This window comes from Eumetopias jubatus, unplaced genomic scaffold (assembly GCF_037043125.1).
Source record: "Eumetopias jubatus isolate StellerSeaLion01/CBP00866 unplaced genomic scaffold, mEumJub1_p1.0 scaffold_1, whole genome shotgun sequence".
Lineage (NCBI taxonomy): Eukaryota > Metazoa > Chordata > Mammalia > Carnivora > Otariidae > Eumetopias > Eumetopias jubatus.
This window is the reverse complement of record NW_028274807.1, coordinates 120,955,144-120,978,975: the sequence shown is the minus strand read 5'-3', so window position 1 is coordinate 120,978,975 and position 23,832 is coordinate 120,955,144. Positions and strand designations below refer to the sequence as shown.

The window sequence follows — 23,832 nt, the reverse complement described above, 5'->3', positions numbered from 1 at the left end:
CAACCACAACAACAAAGGCTTCCCAGAGAACCACCATGCAGGCAATCACCACTTTTGCCTGTGGATAAAACCGACAGTTCTAGAAATAAAGGGAGATAGATATAAAGGGTTTCAAGGTATGGGAGTGAGTTTTGTTTTTTCATTTAATGCCAGGTTTCAAAGAAGGAAGAATATGTCAACTGTTACACACTCATTCTATTTAAAATCCATAGCGATGTCTTAATGGGCTCTGTCAGGAGTGGGAGGGTCCCCCCGGCTGCTTCCCAAAGGCCGCAGAGAACCCTTGGTGGTGAGTGTGGAGCCCAGGCTCAGCGGCCCTCTTGTAGCCATTACTTCTTCTTGAACACTTGATGACACACCTGGTCACCGCAGGTCAGCTCCTGCAAGGTCAGAAAGTGGGTGAGTGACTCGCAGGCCAGGACTCCTCTGCCTGCCCACCCCACCCCCCGCCCCGCCCAGCCTCTTGGTGTCTGTGAGTTGGGGTGGGGGTGGAGAAGCTGGAATATAAGAGGACACTTAGTAATTGGGGCAAAGTGCATCTCATAGACCCAATCAACTGGCATGCCCTGCAGGTAGCAGTAATTTGATTTTGACACTTGAATTGAGCTTGAACAGCTATAAAAATGAAAGATGCAAAGAAATTACCCTCTTGGGCAGGATTTTTCCTACTCCCGTGATTAAAGCAACATCTCTTAATTTATAAAAGGCAGTGAAGCCCTGAAGAAGGACCTTTTCTAGTGGGGAGAAGCGTTTGGAAGGCAAGGGCCCGGGAATATGCAGGCTGGTCGGCTGTCATTTCATGCTGTGGGCTTTCTGGCCTCTAGTGATTAGAATGTTGGTTGGTGGCATCCCAGTCAATGACAGGGCAACAGGGCGTGGGCTGCAGAAGGGCTCCCCCCAGGCCTGCCTCTGCAGGCAAGATGCTGCTTTTCATCCAGACAGAGGGAGCCCCCAGGCCTTATCTGTACCTCATGACTCCTCGAGGGAGGAGAGAGAAAAATATGAGTGTGGGGACAGCCACAAAATCATTGCAGCTGACAATGACTCCATTGTCTTAGCCACAGGGACCACTGGGGATTGTACTACAATTAAAAAAATCCATCATCCAAACCAGAGCAGGTAGGGAGAACCGTCAATGGAAAACAGGGTGAATGCTTCCCGTTTATCACCAGTTGACACTGCCTCCAAAATCAAAATCTCAGGTGAGGCCAGCCCGGCTCTGAAGGGCACCACGGTGACCTGAATCCTGACACTAGGGCCAATACCTGCCTGACTCCAGAGGTGAAGGAATGGCCGAATGAATGAAGAGCCATTTAACAAATGAGTGACTGAGTGCATGAAGGAGTGAAAGATTTCTCACTATATGAATGCCGGACACGTAAATTGCCTTGAAGATTGAAGACTGAAAAATTCAGCTATCTAGACACGTATAATTCATTTCAGGAGATCAACCATTGTTCCTCCTGCTCTGTTCTAATATCAAGTTAACTTAAAATATTTCAGGATTAGGTGGACACACCTGATGATGAGAGGCCAACACCTGTGGTCTGTAAAGTGGTTCCCAAGCCCACCTGCCCCTATCCCTCCCACTCCCACCCCTCTTCTTCCGGGCTCACATAATGGTGAGAAGGCCTGGAGCCATCCTCCTCTGGCGCATCTTCATTCTGTGCCTCACATTTCTCTTCAGCTCGTCTTTAACAGGTTCCCTGCATTTCTCCTGGGATCTCGGCTTCCTAACTCAGCATTTTGAACTCTCATTTTAATTGCAGCCTTTCACAGAAACAGCCATATAGATTTCTTCCTGGGGTGCCCTGAGCCGGATGGGAATGGCTTTCCGGCTATATGACCACCTGCATTTGGCTGGAGCTCAGGGGAGGAGTGCAGGGCCATTTTTCTTGTCAAAGCACCTGGTGAGGTGAACCTGCAGTTTGTGTAAGCACTGCAGAAAGGAGCTGGGCAGACCCCGGGACTTACCAGGTGCAGCTTGTCCCCCTCAACCCACTGCCTCCAACCGCGGTTCTCCTTCTCCCCCTTCTGCACGCACACAAGGACATCACCTTCCCAGGTGACCAGCGTCTGCAATGACAGGTTCCCAGGGAAATCAAATGTATGGCCTTGATTGGGAAGGAACAAACCAAAGCCTGCAGCTGCAGTTCCTGCGGCCATTGCCAGGCTCCTGCCTGCCCACAGGACAGAGCCCTCAGCCTCTGCCAAGCCAAGATCTGCCAGACTCACTTTCCACATATACCTTCCATTCCTGCCAAACCGGTTTTTTGTGGCTGGTTCTGTTCTCTTTCAAAGAATTGTAGGGGCACCAGGGTGGCTCAGTTGGTTGGGCGTCCGACTCTTGATTTCAGCTCAGGTCATGACCTTGGGGGTTGTGAGCTCAAGCCCCGCTTTGGGCTCTGCACTAAGTGGGGAGACTGCTTGAGATTCTCCTTCTTCCTCTCCCTCTGCCCCTGCCCTCGCTCATGCCCTCTCTCTCTCTCTTAAATAAGTAAATAAATCTTAAAAAAAAAAAAAGGAATTCTACTCTCTTATTTTATCCTATGGTGAATATAGCATTACAAATCAGTGGGGGAAAAGACGATGCATTTGACTATAAATGATGTAAAATTTCTGGAAGGGTAAAATAGCATAATGTCAACAGATGAAGAACAAACTGAGAAAAATAATTGCAACACATATCAAAGACCTGACTTCCTTATATGTAAAGGGCTCCTATAAATCAAAAAGAAAAAAATCATTACCCTAATAGGAAATTTTAAAAAGGACACAGCCAACAGCTTACAAGGAAAAGGAAAAAAACAAAAACAAAAAAAAACAAAAACCTAAAACCCAGCAGATGGCTTTTAAACCTAAGAAAAGATATTCAACCTTACTCATAATAGGAGAAATGCAAATTAAGGCTGTTTTTCAGATACAATTCATCATACGGTCAAAGATCAAAGAGTCTGATAACATACTGAGTTAGAGGAAGTGGGGAGAAGCAGGCCCTCTGTAAATGGCTGGTGGATATATAAATTGGTCTGAATCCTTTTGCAGGGCAGTTTTATGTTACCTCTTGAAATATAACATTGTGTATACTCTTTGACCTAGAAATTCTGCTTCTGGGAATTTTCCCTACAGGAACCGCATGGTGAGGGCTGCCTATCGTGGGGCAATAATACAGGCAGAGAAGCTACTTGACTAGGAGGGGACCACAACAGATGGCTCCAGGGCCATCCTCATCATCCAGAAGCAGGAGGGTGGCCCCGCTCCTGGTGCTGGGCTTCCTCCGGACAGCAGTGCAGACTGGCTAGTCGCACGGGGGGTGGGGGGCAGCAGAGATGCACAGCTCATGCTGGACGGCCAGGCAGAGCTGACCAGCAAGTTGAAGAAGCCATAAACCTACTGAACCCCAAGAGGCTCGAACTCCTGGGCACACACTTAGAGATTATACATCCCTGCCCCCTCAACTCCTCTGGCTTCTCTTTCTCCTTTTATTTCTCCTGGCACCTGCCTCGGGACCATTTGTACCATCCCTAGGGGGTTCTCCAGGGCCGCCTGCCTCTGAGCCCCGATGAGGACTGCGCATGCACCTCCCGAAGGATGATGTCACTCCCATCCAGACAGTGGTTTTGCGTCGGGCCTGTCCTTTCTCAGGGATGACCCCGATGCCAGCTGGTTTTCTTCCAAGTATGTGCAAACTGTATTATGCCTCTGTGAACAATATTATGCTAAGGACCAGACGTTTGCTTTTCTATCTGTCTTGTAAACCTGGTTGGTGACAAACTGACCTGTGTTTCTTTATTTACTGTCCTTGCACATTCGGGTCTATGTTTGGGGACAAATTTGTTTTCTACAGATTGTTAAGTCTACCTAGTTCTAAAATAATATTTGACCTTGACCATATTATATATTTTATGTACAATTTTATCCCTCCTCACTTTACTCCTCAACACATCACAATGTTGTTTGTTATGGCAAAGGACTAGAAGCCTCATAAATTCCATCAGTGGGTGGCTGGTTAAATATGTGTGGTTCATCTATGCTATGCAGCCCTTGAAAGAAGGAGGCAGTCCCATACCTATGGAGGAGAGCAGTCTCCATAGTGTATGGTGAAGTTAAAAACGCAAGGAGCATGGCCATGTGCATAAAACAAGGGGAGAATGTGTATGCATGCATATGTTTGCCCATATTCTCTGCAAGGAACTAAAAGAGCCCTTAATGGTGATCGTCCCCGAGGAAGAATCGAGAGGTGGAAGGCCAGGATGGGAAGGAAATTTTACTTTCTCCTGTTTAAATTTTCTTAAACCATCTGCATGTATTCATAGTCCCTAAATTAATTTAACAATAAAATTCTACATGTTTTCTAAAGAAAATAGGTCTCCTCCTTCTTTGGGCCCATCCGAAGCCTCACATCTTTGAATGTGTTGAAGAAGCTTAATTCACAGGTTGCTCTCCTTGCTCTTCTGGGAGGGAGATGTTGTCTGGAATATTCCAGAATTCTCTCCCAAATAGATGAGAAAGGAATATTCATTTATCGGTGCCCATCATCAGTCACGGGACTCTGTTCCCTCCCAAAAGGATGAGAAAGGACCCATGTCTTCTTATTTGGGCAAGGACTGTGTCTTGTAACCCCCTCTCCCCGAGCCCACATTGCCTCACACATCATGGACACCTAATACATGTTGACTGAACTAGTGTCTATCTCCCCCAATAGACAATAAGCTCCACGAAGGAAGAGGCCATGTTTCTGCAATACCAGACTCAGCAGAGAAGGTGCTTGGTGAGCAGTGTTGAAGGACTCTGTGATTGAATTATTTTGTTGAAACGGAATCCTGAGGTAAATCCATGTGCGAGAATAAATGAGCCTATACGTTCTTCATTGATGATGATTCTTGACAATGACTCAGCCAGCCCTCCTCCTTGCTTTGATTTCTATGGTCCCCCTGGAGTACACACATGACCATCAATATGGACACTGCATGGTAACTGTCCATCTACTTGTCTGCTTCCTCATGAGACTGTGAGACCGTTCAGGGCAGAAAGAGCTCTAATTCATTACTTTACCCATAGCTCCTGACCCAGGCCTCTCATGTAGTAGGGGTTTGGCAAATTCGTAGAAGGAACAAAAAAGAAAAATGTTGGTGCACGAGGGCCTGTCCTAATATTTTCTTTTAATAAATCTTAGCAGGCAGCAAGATTAAAAGTTATTCTGACCCTAAATAAATTGGTTACCAAGGAATTACAGTAATACCTACAATGTTATAGCCTTACTCCCACATAAAACAGCCAGTAAGAAGAGAGAATGGTGAGATGAACTAAAATTCCACAAGTCAATTTGCTTTCAGTTGGTGTCCCTCATCCCTGCATCAGAGGAAGTTCTGAAAGAGGCTCGATTGCCTCACAAGATCTTGAGGTTGAGGGGATGGAGACAAGTGAGGGAAGCCATTGCTTCTGAGCCAGAGGATAAAGAAGACGCACTTGCACTGAATTAAAGAAGGAAGCTGGGCCCAAGCTGCAGTTTCCCTCCTCAGTGTCCACAGTTAACATCGTTAAAAACAGCCCCGTAGGGGAAATTAGATAAGGTACTATCTCAATGTCAAATTTACAGAGGTGGATAATGATACTGTGATTATATAAGAGAATATCCTAATTCTTAGGAAACACTGAATTACTTAGAGGTAACACATCAGATTGTTCAGAAAAAAATATGTTTAGAATAGTGAGAGAGCAGGTACAAAAGATAAAGCAAATGGGGCAAAACGTTGACAGTAGGTAGTTCTCAGGAAAGAGTATATGGATGGTCTTTGCTATTTTCATGCAACTTTGCTGTAAATTTGAGTCAGTCCCCTAAGAGTTTTTTTGTTTTTTTTTTTAAAGGAAAACAACGGCTCTTTAAATTAAGCACATTGAAGAGCACCAAGAACGTGATTAAACCTTCCCGGCGCACCTGCCCTTGTGCAAGAGCGATTTTGGCAGCGCCCACCCTCCCCTCCCACAATTCTAAGTGCGGGCCTCCGGGAGAAGCCTGCTGCCCCTGGGCTCTTGCGGACACCACGTGACATTCCTTGTTTTAACCACCATAGTCCGTGTCTGCTTTCCCCTGCCCTGATTGTCCACCCCAATTACTTACTGCTTTCAGTGGAGATATAATTCCCATATGATAAAATTTACCTTTTTAAGATACAATTCAGTCATGTTTAGCACACTCACAAGGTTGTAAAACAGTCACCACTGTCCAAATCCAGAACATTTTCATTGCCCCCCAAAGAAACTCTGCTCCAATCGGCAGTCACTCCCCATTCCCTCTGCCCCTGGCAACCACTTTCTGTCTCTAGGGATTTGCCTCATTTTTTTTTTTTTAAGATTTTATTTATTTATTTGAGAGAGAGAGAGAGAGATAGTGACAGAGATAGCGAGAGAGAGCACGAGTGGGGAAGAGAGGGAGAAGCAGGCTCTCCGCTGAGCAGGGAGCCCAAAGTTGGCCTCGATTCCAAGACTCCAGGATCATGACCTGAGCCAAAGGCAGACACTTAACCCATTGAGCCACCCAGGTGCCCCTGGGGATTTGCCTATTCTGGGCATTTCATGTAAGTCATACAATATGTGGCCTTTGTGTCTGACTGCTCTCACTTAACAGGATGTTTCCCAAGGTCATGCAGGTATGTATCGGTGTTCCATTCCTTTCTACGCTGGCATGCTATTCCATTACATTCAGTTACTTCTTTTTAATTTTATTCTGGGTAGCTTGTGTGATTTTGAAAAGGGCTCTAAATCCTCTTAGAAACAAATCAGGGTAGTAAGTGAAAAATATCTATGACCTGCAGGAAGGAAGAAAGGGGTCCCTGGGTCCCTCAAAGTGTCAACCCCACGGTTAAAGTAGTGTCACCACTCCTGCTCTGGGATGGCATAGATCTGGGCACTGTAGGTAGGGCCCTATTGTGCCTTGGCTACAACCCCACCCCACACACACCTCTCCCCCAAACTGCCAAATGGTGAGCTTCTCAGAGGGGTTCGTGAGGGTGGCAGAGATGTTCAGAAGCAGAGGCCTGGAGAATAAGAGCACGAATACTACAGCAACACGTGCTCATACACACACACAGACACGTGTGCACACGTGCAGACACATATGTCAACATGTGTGCACATGAACACGGACACACAGCTTTGTGCCACCACATGCGGGCCACAGAAATTAATCAGAGAGATAGACTGACTCACTGGCTCCCTGTGGTCCCTTTCCAGCTGAAGGGTTCCAGTCAGATTACAGGAAGTAGGTAGTCCTGACGGCATCTGGTCTGGGTTGTGATTCTCATGGGAACAGCCTTTTGCTGGAGACTGGGCAAATTCTGTCCTGGGGACTTCTCAGGCCCCACCGGTCTCGTGTGTGTGTGTGTGTCTGTGTGTGTGTGTGTCTCCGTGTGTGTGTGTCTGTGTGTGTGTGTGTGTCTGTGTGTGTATAGGTCCCAACTTTTTGTTGTGGGTAAAGCAGACATAAGAAGTGGGAAGTGGGATTCTCTTTCTCTCTGCAGGACTTCGAGCTGACCCCAGGGAAAGGTGAAGAGGAACAACAGTAGGTGTTGAGAGGCAGAATACTCTAATGGTCAGGGTTGAAAGGATGTAACTTATCTTAGGACGAGTGAGTTCTTTACTATTAAAGGTGATGAAAGAAGAAGTCAGAGAGAACAGGCCTGCTTTTCCACAGCCCACATCCAGAATGGAAAGGAGAGGAAAATGGATCACTGTGAACAGATTAGGCTAGAACAGCAGAGTGATGCAAAAATTCAGTGACAGATTTCCCATCCGTTCTGGTGCCTGAGGAATTGGCCTTCCAGCCACACAGTTCAGAGAAGCCTTGTCGATCCATCAACCCCTCAGGGAGGGGATTCTACAAGGAGCTGTTCCAGAGCCCGGAAGCTTCGGCCCTTATGCCAAGACTGCTCTGATGGAAGCATTTCCAAAGTGCTTTTCATTTCCCACTTTTCTTTAGCAAGGAGCACTAAATATAATTCAACCTTGACTTGATGGCTGAGATTATCAATGTTGCAGGACAATTTGATGGAGAAATAAAATGTGTCTTGCTCTCTTGGCTTTAGAGTTATCACCAAAGAATGATGACAGGTTTTCTCCCCACCCCAGGAGAGCAGCCAGAGCTCATGTCTCTTGCTTTGGAGGAGAGTTGAGACCTCTGACTTTGAAAGAGCTCCTGGAAGCACCAGAGAAGAGTGGGACTCTGGAGAGAGTGGGGCTCATGGTGAAAGGGGAAAGGCAGGGTGGAGGATTCAGCTTCCTTGTGGCACTCTGATGGGCTGGCCCACTGGTGGTGTGAGATACCTGGGGATGAGATACTCACTTTGGGAGCTAGGACAGAGGTCCTCGTGGCTGCGTTGGCATGGAGGGAGCGGGTACTATAAATATGCAAGCTGCCCACCCTTGTATAAACTGCATGGACCTGGACAGTGAGTGGTCAGTGGCAACCATGGTAAACGACAAACTGGAAGTCCTTCCAAGTTTCCTGGACTGTGTAATCCATGAGGTTCTTGCATGATGCTAAGATTGGAATGGGGGGGCGGTGGATGCCTGGGTGGCTCACTCAGTTAAGCATCTGCCTTTGGCTCAGGTCATGATCCCAGGGTCCCGGGATCCAGTCCTGTGTTGGGCTCCTACTCAGTGGGGAGTCTGCTTCTCCCTCGCTCTCTGCCCCTCCCCCCATTCATGCTGGTGCTCTCTCTCTCACTCACATGCACTCTCAAATAAATAAAATCTTTAAAAAAAAGATTGGAATGGAGGAATCCTTAAATATGACTGAGATTGCATTTCCCCCTGTTCCTGTTTGCAGGGACTGACCAGGTATAACTGGATTTGGATAACCAAAGACAGGTGCACTGAGTGTGAGTGCGAGCACTGCAGCAATTGGACACTGGGCTGTGATACCACATGGTGACGCAAAAGGCTAGGGGGGCCTGCTGTTACCCTGTCTCCCCCTACCCCCTGCCCCCTGCCCCCAACCCCACTTCTCCCTGCTGCTGTCATTCTCTGCCTTATTTACAAACAGCTCCTCTGGGTGAGGGCCCGCTTCTCTTGCAGAGTCCAGTTCTCGGGCCTCGAGATAACTCCCCACTTGTGCACTCAGAGTTGTTTGCTCACTTTCAGGGTCCTACCTATATCTGAGCAGTTCAAGGGGCTAGAAGTCTGGCCTTCCGGTAGATGGAGATTTCCTTGATTATGTCCTGTGAGTTTAAGGTGATGCTGGGACAGAAACCATCAACATGCTAGAGATTTCTCTAAGTCAGTAGCACTGGGTAAACCTTGACTTCTTTAGTCTACTGACTTTTTCTGATTAGCATTGCATTTTTCTTTAAAAAATCCAAAATTGAGGTATTTCATATAAAAATTTGTGAATTCTCAACATCTCTTGAAAAGAAAAAAAGCAACCTAGCAACATGAGGAGCCCGTGCTCCATGGCAATGCTTGGCTGGTGCTGAGTAAGGCTGCCCCTGGGATGAAGAGCTGTGCTACCCAGCTTGCAAAATCACTGTCACTCCCTACGATATTGCCCTTGCCTGTCAGGCCCACGTTGGCATAGGAGCTGGCCTCCTACCCCAGGTCCTGGACAGGTCGCCAGTCCTCCATCTCTCCTTCGCTTATAAGCTTAGTGTAGAAGCCAGCTTGCTTCTCCTTGCTGAGCTTCCGATACTTGCTTATTGCTAGCATCAAGTCACTCTGGTCCCCTCTCCTGATCCCTCCCTGGTTGTTTCTGTCATATTTTCATTGTGAAGCCAGATGGCCGGCTTCTACACACAGAGTATATGAGTAGAAATGCCAGGCCAGGTCCTCACCTTAACAGTCCGGTTATCCAGGCCCTTCGTGAACTCCTCAAACTCCACTCCAACAGTGAAATCCAGCTCATAGTTGCGGAATGTGCTGTTGGTTTTTGTCTTGAAGTTATCGCCATCTTGATTAATGATCTTCGTCTGATTCAGACGGACTGCGATCTTGCGGGTGGCAAAATCAATATCTGTTGGCAAAGGGAGTTGTGGAGGTTATGATGTACTCAGCTAGACTCATTCATTTCTTTAACAAGGCCAAACATTCAGGACCAGATACTCAGACCATGGGCAGCCCACATTTCTTTGCTCAAATGGGAAACAAGAATTGTCTTACACACGGCCAGTTTGGGCATCTCAGTCAATCGTCTGGAAACCTAGGGTCTCTCAGTGCCCCCTCAGAAGCCTGATGGGAGGGGGAGGTAGCAGGCAGGGCTCACCCCTGAGCTGCAACTCCCAGTAGGCAAGTGAATTCATACACACACGTACACACATGCATATGCAGGTATGTGCCCACACACACACCCCTCCTCCACAGAAGCTCCATTCTATTTGACATAGTGGATTTCTTCCTAGGAGTTTGCTGAATGAAAGATCTCATGGTTTAAAAGGAAAAAGACCGCTTAAAAGTAACCAGTCTAGATCATGGGTAAAAATGGGCCTTTTGTTAATGTCCATTGTAGGTAAGGATACATACGAACCTCCATTTTTAAAGCAGATTGGGGGTGTACTTAGGCTGGGCTGTTCTGCCTCAGTCATGGGCCCCCAGGACAATGTTAAGCATATTCCAGACACTTAATAAATACTTGTGCAGAGATTTCTTTTGTTGCTTTTAAGGAAAAGATGAATGATTGTTCATATTTTTATTATTGTGAAAAGTTTAAAACAAACCAAAGTAGAAAGGAGAGTACCAGGAACTCCACACATCCATTACCCAGATTCAAACATTATCAAGATTTTGCCACATTTACTCCATTTACATCTTTTCTTTGCCTTGATTTTTTTTCCCATCAAATTCTATAGCAGTTCTTTTTATCCCCGGCTTTACTAAGATACATTTAACAAATAACACTGCATTGCTTTAACTGGTACTATGTGATGATTAGATACACATATATGTTGCAAAATGTTGACCAACAATAAGGCAGTTCTTTTTAAAGTTTAGTATGCATCAGAATTTCCAAGACAACTTCTGCAAAGAGATCTTCGGGCCCCAGTTCCATAGATTCTGACTCTGTAGGTCTCAGGGCAAGCCATGAGTTTGCATTTCTAATAAACTCCAAGGTGATGTTCATATTATTGGTCATAGATGACACTTCAAGCAGTATTGCTATGACAGATTGACAATTGATACATTGGCAGTATTTGTTTTCACGTATATTTTTGATTGAGACAAATGGCAATGGGTGTTTGAAAATTAAGTCTCACCAGAGAGCCTTCCAGTTATTTTTATATCTTTATTTTAAAATAGGGAGGAAGTTATTAGGAAGTATTTTAAAGGAAAATGTATTCATTTCTCAGAGACTATTAGTAAACAAAAGGGAGTGTGTCCTTCAGTGGGGTGTTTCATTTACTAAGCTTTGAATTTTACAGTATGAAGTTAGGTGTGGAGCCAAACTTCTTGCTAACCTCTGGTTGTGTATAAAATGTCACCCAGGCCAAAATGTCACTGTCCCGTGGCATAGATTTAGAAACAGAGGATAATTCTGGAACTTGCTATAAACATCATTAAGCTCTTAGTGTCCAGCCAAAAGCATATTGGATCCCCTTTATGTCTGTGAATTCTCCAGATATTTTTGGATGCCGATCTAAATCTTTAGCTTTTTTTTTTTTTCCAGAAACTCCACCTGGAAGTTTTTAAAAATACTGACATTGGTTCTATCATAACCCAAATATAATAATGACCTCAAGAGTAAGAACAATTCAAATTCATTGAGTGTTCTTTCTCTGAGAATCCCAGCCCCTGGTAGGTCAGTAATTAAACTTCACACTGTGTGCTTTCTGGTGGGGGATAAATATTGTTGTGCCCATGAGGAAGACCAGCAGTTACCAACAGTTTAGGAAGTTCCTGGCAATATGGAGAATTAACACCCCTGCTGGCCTACTGCCACTCTTTCTGCTGCCCTTCCATGGTAGCCAGGCATCACTCCCCTCATCTTCTCTTCCCATTCCTTTCTGACTCATCTCCTTCTGGATCTCTTTAATTACTATCACTCTTCTCCTCCTAAAGGGCCAAGAAGATACTAAAGCTGGCTGGTTGGACCTCAGTGTGAGCCAGCAGTTTGACGGCAGCTGGGAACCCACAAGAGTACCACATCTGCATGGGGAAGGTCCCTGCCTGGGCTTTTGGACCTGAAATTGTATAGTCAGCCTTTATCATAAAGGGAATAATTTCAAATAACATCAGGCAGCCCAGTAGGTAAAGGGATTACATACCTGTGTCCTAAGTTGAAAAGAAAAACAGGTTCAAGTTGGCATGAGCTAGTGCTTGAATGCTAGTGTCTTGCTCAAATATTGTTCACGACTATTTGTTGAGAACATTTCATGTTTAAGAATTCACCAATGGGTCCCAAAGCTGGCTGCCCATCAGGATCATGTAGGAAGATGTAAAAACTACAAATTTCTGGGTCTTACCCTAGACCCAGAATCTCTGGATGGTTTTAGATCTCGGATTTCATCATAAGGGGCTGTATGGAGAGACTTGTACGGTTTAGAGGAAATTTGAAAGCCATGACTTAAGCACCTACTCCTCAAGCCATAGGTGACGACATGGAGACCCAGGGAAGTTAAGTGACTTGTCTAAGCATACACAACTGAAAAAGCCATCACAGGATTTGGTAATTGGATGGATATGTGTGGAGGGATCAGGTTGGGAGGAGCAAACAGTAGTTTTGAGCTTGGGAGTCAAGGTGCGATCCAGAAGAATCGGAGAGAAAATTAATCTTATGGGGAACATAGGAGCTGAATTTTAGGTCAGATGATCTGGGGGCTACTCTGTGTGGACCCTTGGTAATATTTGGGGTGGTAATTAAGACACGCCTTGGAACCAACCAGGAATGGGGCCCCAGGGTGGAACCACCCTTGAGAAACCTCACCCAACAAACCCATGAGGTAAGTATTATATTATCTCCATTTTACCAATGAGGAAACTGGCTCAGGGAAGCTGTGTCACTCTCCCTGGGTTGTATAGCGAGGGAGTGATTGAGATGGAATTTGACATCAGAATGGCCTGTCTCTGGGGCCAGCACAGTGCTCCACAAGCTCTGGGCCGGCCTGTCTTGTCAGAATGTCAGACCACCAGAGTCTGTGCACTTTCTGTGGCTGCCCAAATATCAGTGACTTCTGAGTGATTCTTCTTCACAATTCCCCTGGAGCTGCAGGGACTTCTGGATCCAACTAGAGGACACTTCCCTCTTTGGGGCAGTTTATGTTTCCTGGAGCTCTAATGTGCTGTCTTTACCACACAGCAGTTGTTTTCTGGGATCAGGGTCCTCTACAAAGTCTGAGCTGGATCAATCACACTCTAACCCCTGGCCTTTTTCTGACAGCTCGTTTAGCTTCTGCTTTGTGGCTTAGGGAACTGTACCCGGGGACATCCAAGCCACACAGCTTACAATGAGGCCACAGGACGTGGAATTAGATAAAAGCTCTCTCTGCTGCCCTTTGCGCATGAACACTTCTAGGCTAGCATTCGCAGAGGCTGGGGTACCCCACTGCATTTGCCATGGTGCTCAGCTTCATAGGTCATTGGGTGGTCCAAAAAATGTGGCTCATAATCAACTACATTTGGGAAATGAGGAGGTAAAACCAAGAGAAGCTGGTTTCTACACTGAAGAACTTCACAGAGCCTTCAATCTAGGAAAGACGCTTTGCAACCCCAACAGTGGGGATACAGGATATGGACCTTCCCAGTCTTGTGTGGGCTGTAGACCCACCCTGTGGTGGGACATCCCACCCGGTTGGTCTGACATTCCATAGAACATGATACAGAAAGGGCTGACAAAACCCTCCACCTTTCTCTCAGTCACCTGGGCCCTGCAATTATGGAACTATCTCCTGTTTCATTTTCTCCCTTCAAGGTAACTGCTGGCCTGTTTGGAAGGGAAAAGAGTAAACAGGGCCAAGTGGTCAAGTATCTCTGTCTTAGAAATTAATCTTCCCTTAAAATTGCTAAAAGCCACGGAAGAGTTTTCCATATCTAGTCAGTATAAGCACATGCTTGTGGCAGGCAGAGGGCTAACGTCACACTCCAACTCCTGTTTCTCTCCTTCTGCCCCAGAAACACAGTCTAGCAAGTCAAGTAACTCCTGTGTGTCCAGCTTCAGTCCCACTGCTGGACCCTTGAGTCCAGATCTACAAACAGCAGAGAGCAGTGGCCATAAGCAGGGCTATTAGGAACGGCATCAGGTTGCTTTGAGCATTAAATATGATCATGTTTGTGAAGAGTTCTGCCCAGTGGCTGATGGCTTGTGGTAATGGCCCCATGAATGGTAGCTACTGCCATCATCATAATCATCTTTATGAAGCCCCTTGATCTCACAGGTTGCTGTGCTCCGCGTACTTCGCATTTTCCTGTATGTGCCCTGTGTGTTCGCCCCCTAAATCCCTGCCACTCTCCTCACAGCTCTCCAAATCTCACAAGACCCCAGCCCAGCCTTGCCTTCTCCAGCCAGTTCTGCTCTTTCCTGCCTCCTTCCTCACCAGCTCTTCAGACCACACAGCTTTACCCCCCAGAAGACACGGCCTGATAGTTTCTTCTGACTTTTTCGTGGGGGTGATTGTTCTTTCCTCCGAAATCTAACCTCTATGAGGACAATGCTGTCTTCTTGCTCCGTGTCCCCAGGGTTGGGCACAGAGTAGGTGCTCAAGAAACACTTCCAGATTGGTTAATGGCTACCATAGTTTAGCACAGTGGTTCTTACAGTGAGGTCTCTGGGCCAGCACCTGGGAACCTCTTAGAAATGTAAATTCTGTGTTTTTGGCTGCATGTTCTTCTCATTTAGTACGCTGAATATGTCTTGCCAGCCCTTTCTGGCTTGCCAGGTCTCTGTGGATAGGGCTGATGTTATTCTGATATTCCTCCCTCCATATGTAAGAAATCTCTTCCCTCTAGCTGCTCTCAGGATAGCTCCCTTGGCTCTAAGATTTGCAAGTTTCACTATTATATGCTGGGGTGTTGGTCTATTTTTATTAATTTTTGGAGGGGTCCTCTCTGCCTCTTGGATACAAATGCTGTTTCCTTCCCCAGATTAGGGAAGTTCTCAGCTATGATTTGCTCAAATATACCTTCTAGTCCTCTCTCTCTTTCCACCCCCTCAGGGGTCCCAGTAATTCTAACACTGGAACGTTTTATGGCATCATTGATCTCTCTAAGTCTGTTCTCATGGGCTTCTAGCTGCCTCTCCCTATCCTCCTCAACTTCCTTCCTTTCTATCAGTTTATCTTCTAGATCACTAATTCATTCTTCTGTCTCATTTACCCTGGCTTAGAGTATCCAGTTTAGACTGCAACCATTCATAGCATTTTTAAGTTCAGCCTGATTACATCTCATTTCTGCCCTTAGAGATTCTATATTGTCACTAATGCTTTTCTCAAGCCTAGCTATTGACTTCAAAATTGCTACCCTGAAGTTTATCTCTGACATCTTGCTTATATCCATATCCATTAGATCTGTGGCAGAGGACATTGTCTCTGGTTCTTTTCTTTTTTGGGAGTTTCTCCTCCTAGTCATTCTGTTGAGGGATGGTTGAGGGAATGTACAGAGTCCAAAATATCAACCACGACCCAAGCAAAATGCACCTACAAAAAAATCTGAAGTGGTCGAAAGCTACCACAGATATGCCATCAAAGCCAAAATGATCCAAAACAATAAAGAAGAAATAAAAAAGAGAGAAAAAAAAAGATGAGGGGTGGGGAGAGAGATTATAATCTCTCAGGGTGGACAAAGCAGGGTGATCTGTCTGTTCCTGCTTGATTTTTGGTCTGCATGTTAGAAGACACCATATCCCAGGGTATCTGGGTGGCTCAGTCGTTGAGCGCCTGCCTTCAGCTCGGGTCATGATCACAGGGTCCTGGGATCAAGCCCCACATTGGGCTCCCTGCTCCGCAGGAAGCCTGCTTCTCCCTCTCCCACTCCCCCTGCTTGTGTTCCCTCTCTTGCTGTGTCTCTCTCTGTCAAATAAATAAATACATTCTTTAAAAGACACTGTATCTGAAAATTGCAAAGAAATCGGGACTTATAGATACATCAAGATAAAATTGAATTGAGTGAAAAACGGGCTGGTATGGGACATAAATCTATAAAACGTATATGTGAAAAAGAAAATAAAAGTTAAGAAGCAACTTAAAAACATAGGTTGGGAAATGAATAAAGAAGATATGGTTCATATACACAATATATTGTATTGTAGAAATATTACTCAGCCATCAGAAAGGATGAATACCTACCATTTGCATCGACATGGATGGAACTGGAGGGGATTATGCTAAGTGAAATAAGTCAAGCGGAGAAAGACAATTATCATATGGTTTCACTCATATGTGGAACATAAGGAATAGTGCAGAGGACCACAGAGGAAGGGAGGGAAAAACTGAATGGGAAGAAATCAGAGAGGGAGACAAACGATGAAAGACTCTGGACTCTGGGAAACAAAGTGAGGGTTACAGAAGGGAGGGGGTTGAGGGGATGGGGTAACAGGGTGATGGGTATTAAGGAGGGCCCGTGTGGTGATGAGCCTTGGGTGTTATATGGAACTAATGAATTGTTGAACACTACATCAAAAACTAATGATGTATTATATGTTGGCTAATTGAATATTAAAAAAGTTAAAAATAGAGCTACTCTAAAAAATAAATATGGGAAAAATAAAATAAGATGAAATCAGAGAAGGAGAAAAACCATAAGAGACTCTCAGTCATAGGAAACAAACTGAGGGCTGCTGGAGGGGAAGTGGGTGGGGGGATGTAACTGAGTGATGGGCATTAGGAGGGCATGGAAAACAAAACAAAACAAACAAAACAAAAAGTAAATTCTGGGGCTTACCCTAGACCTGGGGGTTGGGCCCTGTTTGTTTTAACAAGCCTTGCAAGTGATTCTGTGCATACTAAAGTTTAGAACCACTGGTATAAAAGAGTGAGGGTCAGATCCAGGTATAAATCCTGCCCCAGATTTCCCAGCTATGTGACTTCAAGGAAGTCATTTTTCCCTTTCTGAGCCTTCTAAGCTTTCTCACAGTAAAATGGGGAAAGAATGCTTATCTCATAGTGTTATTTATGTAAGGATTCAGTTAAAATGATGGTAAAATGCTTTACAAAGTACCAATGAGCTTGTGGGTATTCTGTGCACATTGGCCTCCACCCCTTGGCCTTTTCTGTTTAGGTGAAACAGTGGCCAGATCGGCATTCAGTGCAGAGTGAAATATTTGGTTCATATTGATGCATCTCAAGGGCTCTGGACTCCGAAGGAATAGTCAGAATGGTGGTTGATCTACTTCCTCACTAGCGTAGCCCTGGCATTTTATCCAGCCTGGCCAAACGTTTCTCTGCATGGACCAGCTTTCTTGCTGCAAAATTTGGCCAGTGGGTAGAAACAACTTCAGCTCCTGCTCCTGATGTCCATGCTGTTTTAAACCATGGTGCCGGAACTGTAGTTAGGAGATGAGAAAGAAAACCACAGGCCAGGTGTTAACCAGGTGAAACAAGGGGGAGGGCTCCAGGCAAAACAACGAAGGGAGAACTGGGGATTACGGAAACATTTAGGACAGCAGCTTTCCTCAGAGAGGATGTGGAAATCAAGGCCCAGAGAATTTAAGTGGTGGGTTCAGAGTTACCCAGCGGAACAGAGCTCCTGACAGCTTGCCCACAAATAAATTCTGTTTATCACTCACAACTAAGGCTCCCCTAACAAAAATTATTGCTTGTCCCTGGTTGCCTAGAAAGGTGGATCACAGCTAAAAATGCCTACTGCTGAGAGAAATGGTTCATCCTGGCCACACCACCTCCAGTCAATCTTTCTGACCAGTGCCGGGGGAACCTTATTAGGGGCTCTATGCAAATGGAATCAAGTATTGCTGCTTCTCTGGATTGAGAAATGGCTTGGTGTCTTGGCCACCCTTTAGCATTTGCACAGGCTAGTTAATCATGTCACCTCTGCTCCACCCCAGGGTAGGGGAGCCAAGTGTTCTGTTGGTGGATTAGTGATATTTCTAATCAAAGGAAAAGTTTAACTGCTGGTGTAGAATACACACACATACACACACACACACACACACAGAGATTACAAAAACACTTCCTCTTTGTACTTTGCAGAGAAAATTATTTTCCTGATACGGTATTTTAACACCAGGGTTAGCGAGTATGTTTTATCTGCTTTTCTGGATTAAAGGTATCTTCGAGCCTGATTTAAAGCCAGGTGAAATGAATTTCTATCTCAGAGGAAAAGGTCTAAAGGCAAGCTATTTCTGAATAATATATGTGGCTTGTAGCTACTGCAGAAGAAAACAACACTGAAGTGACTTTATTAAAGCATACTTTCCATAACTACATTTTGAACAATGTAAGTCATAAAGTTGAAATATGTGTATGCTACTCACCATTAAAATGCTTTGTAATATGCTTGTGAACAAAGCTAAAGTCGCGGGCTAAAAGGGCAGGCACTCTTTGTAAATTAAAGAGAGAGATGCACACATATTTATCATGTGAAATCTGAGATCTATTTCAAGCACGCCTTTGATGCGCTTTAAACCTGGACTCCTTAATTCTCAGATCATCAGCACTCTTGGGCAACTGTGAGAAGCAGAGTGCAAGAGCAATCTTCTCTGCATCTTTTCCTCCAGATAACACATTTAGAGAGAAATTGGACTGGCCCCCTGCCTGCCTCCTCCTGTCTCTCATGGGCATCTCCAAATTTCCTAGCCAGTGGAGGCAGACTGGAGACCCTGGGGTGCCTCTCTGCTCCCTCTGCATGATTTTCACTCCTCACTCATACTCTAGGACTCACTGCTCGGATGGGGGCAGGGGGAGGTGGGGCCAATACAAGCTAGGAGAGAAGGGGCTCTCTCTCTCCTAGGGGAAGTGGCTAGGAAGGGGCTCAACTTATCTTCACTGGGGCTTTTCTACCCGCCACACCCCCAGTACTTTCCCTGTTTAAAAGTCCAGTCAGGGATGCCTGGGTGGCTCAGTGGGTTAAGCGTCTGCTTTCAGCTCAGGTCATGATCCCAGGGTCCTGGGATCGAGTCCCATGTTGGGCTCTCTGCTCAGCGGGGAGCCTGCTTCTCCCTCTGCCTGCCACTCCCCCAACTTGTGTTCCCTCTCTCTGACAAATAAATAAATAAAATCTTAAAAAAAAAAGTCCAACCAGATACCATGTGGTTCGAGTAAAGACTTCCGCAATGTGTGTAACTTCTTTGACCTGTAAGCACTAGCAGAAATCCAAATTTTGTGAATATAACTCCTTGGGTCATCAGACATTTTTTCTTTTTCTCTCTCTCCCTCCCCTTCATTTGCTAATTAATTTCCACCCAGGGACTCTGAGTGACTCTTGCAGTGTTTCTGAGGGACCTGACTGTCTATCATCCCGACACAACTTGGTCAGAATGAAGCTCCTTCTCCCCTACCCCCATGCTTAGTATCTGCACCTAGAACAGTGCTGTGGAAAGAGCTTGGGTGGTAGAAGCAGGCAGACTGGGTTCCTGTCTGAGCAACATTACTTCCCAGCCACAGGTGACCCCAGGGAGGTCCTTTCACTTCTCTGGGCTTCCGATTCCTCATCCTGAGAAATGGAAAACATTCCTTCCATCTTAATCCCTGACTATACCCTGAGCTCTAGATCTTGTATCAACATGCCAATTTTAATACTCCATCTGGATGTGTAATGGGCATCTGAAATCAAAATATGCAAAACAGAAGTCTTAGTGCATTCCGCCCCACCCAGCACCTCTCTCCAAACTTACTCCTCCCCATGTCTTCCCTATTTCAGCCTATGAGATCACCATCTTCTCAGTTGTTTAGCCCTAAGCCTGGGACTATCTTCATTTCCTCCACATCCTCTGGTTTCATATTCCTCTGCAAGCCCTGTTGGCTTTATCTCCAAAATACTTGTTGAGCCTGTACTCTCTTCTCCAGGCTCCTGGGCACTACTAGCCCAAGCCACCACCACTTCTTGCCTGAACAACACAGCAGCCTCCTAGGATGGGCCTCCCTGCTTCTAGTCTTGCCTTCCAATGATTCATTCTCTACACTGTAGTCGTAGTTATCCTTAAAGAATATAAATCAGCTAGATTGTCTTCCATCATAAATGGCTGACTTTCCCTTTGTTTACCACGCCTCAACACACCAACCTTTGTGTTTCTTGAACACACCCAGAACTTTTGCATTTGCTGTCTCCTGTACCTGTGACACCACTTCTTGATAGTCAAGCCTTGGTTCGCCTGTCACCTCCTCACACAGCCTTCCCTGGCCACCCAACGCTCTTCACTCAAGAGGTACTTTTTATTTTCTTTAAAGCACTTACCACTACTTTAAACTATTTACTTTCTCTCGCTGCCACTAGCATGTACACTACAGGATGACAAGGAACTTGTCACGTCATTGACCACCATGTTGCCAGTGCCTAGAACAGTTCTTGGCATGTCATAGGTGCTCAATGCGTGTGTTGAAACGGAATAAATTAAATGAAATAATGTATATAAAGTTCTGGCAAGATGCTTACCATGGCTTGATAACACTTATCATGGCATATGCTCACCTCTGAAGCTGGACTGTGGCTCTTAAACAGTCTGGACAGGATTTGGGACATTGTGAGTATTCAGGAAACCTTTCCTGGCAGAGACCATTCAGGGGGGAGCTGGCTGACTTCAGCCTCTAAGCCTACCTCCTTTCTGGTAGAATTTTCCAGAGACCCACTAGGACTTTTTGCAGTGGCCTCTGCTCTTTTAAATCTGTGCACGTTCATTTAAATGAAAAGATGTTCTTCATAGACGATGGCCCCCCACCTTCTTTTCTAAATAAAGAGAAGAATTGGATCCTCCCTAATATTTACAATTTGTGGACTAAAGAATTCCTAGATTTCTAAATTGAACATTAACTGAGCAGTTTTAGGACACACACTTTCCGTCATATGTCCACATCTTCACTGATTAAAGTTACATGACGATGTTTCATTTTCTAGGTTGCTTCCCTGCCCTGTCCCCACCCAGTCACCAAATCTAGTCTATTTCCCACTCCAGACTTCACCCTGTCCACCTTCTTTTGGCACTGCTCTTATCATCTTCCCAGGGCCATCGCAACAAGCTCTTCACTTCTCTGATAGTCCCTGCAGATCTATTCACCCCTGGCTGTCAGAGTGAGCATTGGTGGCTTCTCTCTCCTCTGCAGACACTTCTTCTCCTTGTAGGGTTAAGTCCATACGTGGTGGCACACCACCTTCAAGATCTGGCCTGTCACCTTTCTGACTCTCTTTCATCCCCCCCTTGCACTTCACCTTCTGGCAATACAACTTGTCCTGTTCCCTCTGCCCAACACCACGTTTTTACTGGCCTGGCCTTTGCACACGCCTGCAGAGTCATGCCTGACTCTACTTCCGTATGGAGCAATTCCCTCCATCCCTCAAAACCCCACTGAGCACTTAGGAAGCCTTCAGTGACCTGTGTACAGTAGCCCCCTCCACCACCCCACCTATATCTTGTTCCTGTTGTTGTATTGCTATGGCCCCAAGGGATAGAATCACCCACTGTCCTATGGGTGACAGATTGCATTTACTTAAAAGGCTGCAACAATACTTCTCATCCTACCTGCTATTCCTACCATGTGACTATGACATTCCTCTCACTGAGAGATGGGGTCTCTGTACCCTTCCCTTGAATGTAGGTGAGCTCATGACTCCTTCAACCCAATAGAATACACTGGAAGTGATGCTGTATGATTTCTGAGCCTGGGTCATAAAAGGCCATTCAGCTTCTGCCTCCTCTCTTTTTGGACACAGTAAGCATGCTGTGAGGAAACCCAGGCCAGAAAATTCCTATCTGGCAGATGAAGAAACTGGTTCTGGAAGGTTAAAAAATTGGTCAAGGTTAGAGAGCAAGCCTTAACTGGGCTGGCCTCTCTGGTTTGGTTTCCTCACCTGCATGATCTTGTTCAGAATTATACTTCTGAGCTAAGCTCCAGACCATCTTCCGATGTATAGAATCAGTTTTCCATTCTATTGTCCACCCGGGGTGCTAAACTACTCCGCACAGCAGGACTGGGGCTCTGGTAGGAGGATTTGTGCCTCCTCCCTTCTCCCCCAAGGATTTGAGGTAAAATTTGGATAGCCAGGAGGAAAAAGAAAGCAATTCTGTGTTGGAAACATGCCTGGAGTACATGAAGAAAGTTCCAAACTCTGTAAGTAGTGCAATACGTCCCAGCTCTCCTTGTTCACTGAACACGGTAGAAATGTTCATCAAGCTAGAAGTTAATTGCACAGAAAATTCCACAATTCCCATTCTTGATGAGACTTCCCATCATCATATCCAAATTATTGGGCTTCTGACCCCTCGGGCAGCCCTAGCAGTGGGGAGATTCCAACCAGGAGCTCCTTATGTGGAGAGCTCTAAAGCTGGAAGAGTGATGAGGAGGCTGTTGTAGGATGAAATAAGCACAGGCAGCCAAAGCTCCCTGCCCAGTGCCTAGCCCACAGCAGCTGCCCCACACACCAGCTCCTCCTTCAGGTTTCATGTGATTTCTGTCAGCCCCATGAGAGATCCCCACAAGAGAGTCAACTCAGGACACACACCGATCAAGCCCTTGGCCTGGAGTCCAGTTCAGAAGTCAGGTACATCGGTGAGTTGTTTGATTTATGTGACAAAAGCCACTTCTAGACTTTTTTTTTAAATCTTATTTTATTATGTTACATTAATCACCATACATTACATCATTAGTTTTTGATGTAGTGTTCCATGATTCATTGTTTGCGTATAACACCCAGTGCTCCAAGCAGAACATGCCCTCTTTAATACCCGTCACCAGGCTAACCCATCCCCCCACCCCCCTCCCCTCTAGAACCCTCAGTTTGTTTCTGAGTCCATAGTCTCTCATGGTTCGTCTCCCCCTCCGATTTCCCCTCATTCATTTTCCCTTTCCTACTATCTTCTCTCTCTTTTTTTTGTGGGTCTGATATTCTCTAGCTGAGAAATTTTTTAGCTACTCCTTGTCTGCTTCCCTACCACAAGCCTGGCACAAGAGCAAGGCAGTCCCCATTCGTGGATAATATCAGGTCCAACTGGTGATCTAAGAGACGGTGGTCAAAGGCAAGAGAACTACTGCATTATCCTGTCAAGTCTGGTTTTACTCCATGTGTGCATGTATGTGTGTGTGTGTGTGTGTGTGTGTGTGTGTGTGTACCCTCTATTCACATGTCTTTCCTCTGTGCCAGGTATTATGCTAAGGACACTTCAGACAAAATCTCATTTACTATTATTCCCAACTTACAGATGAGGAATCTGAGCTTCAGAGAATTTGTATGATTTACCTATTATTACATAGCTAGCAAATAAGGAGCAAGGCTTGCACACAGATCTGTTGAACTCCATAGTGGCACTGTCTGGAGAGCTCGACCACAGTTCTCCCAAAGTTCCCCTCCTTCCCTCACCCCTCATCTCCCCCTTACCTAGGACCTTCATGTAGCCTTCAAAGTTGTCATTACTCTCCATCTCCCAGGTTCCATTCTGGTCCCTCGTCATGGTAATAGCCTCTGGTTCAGTGTGGGTGAGTGTTGAATGTCAAGGAGGAGGCTGCAGGGAGAACATGTTGAAATGAGCTACTTTTATAGTATAGTGGACCAGGTTTATGGCTTTAAGATAACAGTTTCAAAGGTTATAAGCACAACCCCCAAAAAACTTTCCTTTGCAAAGTTCAGCAGGACTGTGAGCAACACACATTCAAAGTCCAACGTGGCCAGCATGGGTGTCCCAGTGACCTCTTCCACATGCAGGACCTCAGAGCAGCAACTTTTTGGCTGGCTGTGTTCCCACAGAACCCTTGG

The 23,832-nt window shown here is 45.7% G+C and overlaps 1 protein-coding gene across 1 annotated transcript; it reads right to left on the bottom strand.

The window, feature by feature from the left end:
- Positions 1-329: 329 nt before the first annotated feature.
- RBP2 (retinol binding protein 2) lies at positions 330-23,530 on the bottom strand. The gene is made up of 4 exons (XM_028099216.2): positions 23,458-23,530; positions 9,828-10,006; positions 1,975-2,076; positions 330-380 (listed from the first exon to the last, which is right to left on the bottom strand). Exons 1-4 carry the CDS (start codon positions 23,528-23,530, stop codon positions 330-332), a joined length of 405 nt encoding a protein of 134 aa, XP_027955017.1.
- Positions 23,531-23,832: the final 302 nt, after the last annotated feature.

What these genes read in the sequence shown, in the direction of transcription:
- RBP2 (XM_028099216.2), bottom strand. Translation starts at nt 23,530, where the DNA reads ATGACGAGGGACCAGAATGGAACCTGGGAGATGGAGAGTAATGACAAC. An exon ending in TGGATAACCGGACTGTTAAG is followed by an intron (nt 2,077 to 9,827) that starts GTGAGGACCTGG and finishes CTGTCATTGCAG; the next exon opens with ACGCTGGTCACCTGGGAAGG. An exon ending in AGGGGGACAAGCTGCACCTG is followed by an intron (nt 381 to 1,974) that starts GTAAGTCCCGGG and finishes CTGACCTTGCAG; the next exon opens with GAGCTGACCTGCGGTGACCA.